Here is a 1,422-nt window from a genome sequence, read left to right on the forward strand (position 1 = left end):
TATTGTTCTCCCTCTCTATCCAGGATCTCCTACAGAGATCCCCCTCCAAGTATGACCCAGACTTTTAATTTTTAAACTTCAGTTTTACATAAATGGAGGAATGCAAAGGGCACTGCTGACCGGAGTTTCAATCTCTCCTACTTTTCTGGAGGACAGATTGGCAATAAGAAGCATACCTGTTGTCCCGGCAATGCCTCTTTTTGAGTATATCCTACAGAAATAATTGAAGAGCATCATAGAGAATAATATTAGTATTTTTAAAAGCTTTTTTAAAAAAGACCTTTTAAAAATTATTAAAATGCCAAATGTTTTGTTATATGTATTTTACACAATTAAAACATTTCTTAAAGCCTGAATATTAAAAAGTATGGGATAGGTTAAATTGTAATGCATCCATAAAACAAAATATTATGTTTACCATTAAAATATTGTTTGATGTAGTAAAATGTTCATAACACATTAATAAACTTAAAAAGCAGATTTCCCCAGCATGTGTATGGTATGGGGAGCTCTGGTAGCTTAGTGCCTAAGGCACTTGACTGCTAACCAGAAGGCTGGCGGTTCAAACCCACCAGCCACTCCTTGGAAGGAAGGTTGGACAATCTACTTCCGTAGTGATACTGCCTCGGAAACCCAAGGAGGGGTCGCTATGAGTTGGGTCCGACTGACGCCATATAACAACAAGAACATGTATGGTATGATACCAATCTTAAGAAAAGTATAGAGTGGCAAGTAAGGGAAAAAAAAAAAAGATTGGAAGGACATAGACCTAAGTGTTAGCAGTGATAGGATTTTGTTTGGTGTTTTAAATTAAATTTTTAGAAATTGGCAATAAATTCCTATGGTACAACATTCAAAGGGTATAAAAGATATACAGTAAACTTTCTCTCCTTCCCATGTCTTTCTGCCACCTCTCCAGAGGCCATTAGAGTTAAAAAAGATGGCTTCTGGACCGTCTTCCAATTTTTTGCTCTGAACACAAGGAGCTCTGGTGGCCTAGTGCCTATGACATTTGACTGCAAGCCAGAAGTCTGGTGGTTCAAACCCACCAGCCACTCCAGGGAAGGAAGACTAGGCAATCTACTTCTATAAAGATTTACAGCCTCAGAAACCCAAAGGGGGTCGTTATGAGTCAGAACGGACTCAACGGCCATGAGTTTGGTTCCGTTTTACTCCTAACACCCACGGGACTGGCGCCCCACCTCTGCCCCCGGGGGCGGAGCTCGGCGCTAGCCCCGCCCACCAGGCGTGCCGCTCGTTTCCCCGCCCTTGCAGATGCGCGCACGCCCACTCTGGAGCCGGACACGATGCACGCGCGCCTGCGCCTGTCAGCCGACCGCTTAACTGTTCGTTGTGGACTGTTGGGCCGCCTGGGGCCCGCGCCCGCGGTGCGCTTCGACGCGCTGTGGCAGGTGCTGAGCC

At 44.6% G+C, this 1,422-nt stretch overlaps 1 protein-coding gene across 1 annotated transcript in view; it reads left to right on the forward strand.

Annotated features, from left to right (window-relative positions):
• Window positions 1-1,422, forward strand: part of TRIM14 (tripartite motif containing 14) — a 24,333-nt gene that overhangs the window by 22,213 nt on the left and 698 nt on the right. Inside the window, exon 6 of the mRNA XM_042783344.1 lies at window positions 1,276-1,412. Within this exon, the coding sequence (XP_042639278.1) occupies window positions 1,276-1,412 (137 nt within the window). The remainder of the gene's footprint in view (window positions 1-1,275; window positions 1,413-1,422) is intronic.

Source organism: Orycteropus afer, unplaced genomic scaffold (assembly GCF_000298275.1).
Source record: "Orycteropus afer afer isolate SDZICR_OR568_19922 unplaced genomic scaffold, OryAfe1.0 scaffold00943, whole genome shotgun sequence".
NCBI lineage: Eukaryota > Metazoa > Chordata > Mammalia > Tubulidentata > Orycteropodidae > Orycteropus > Orycteropus afer.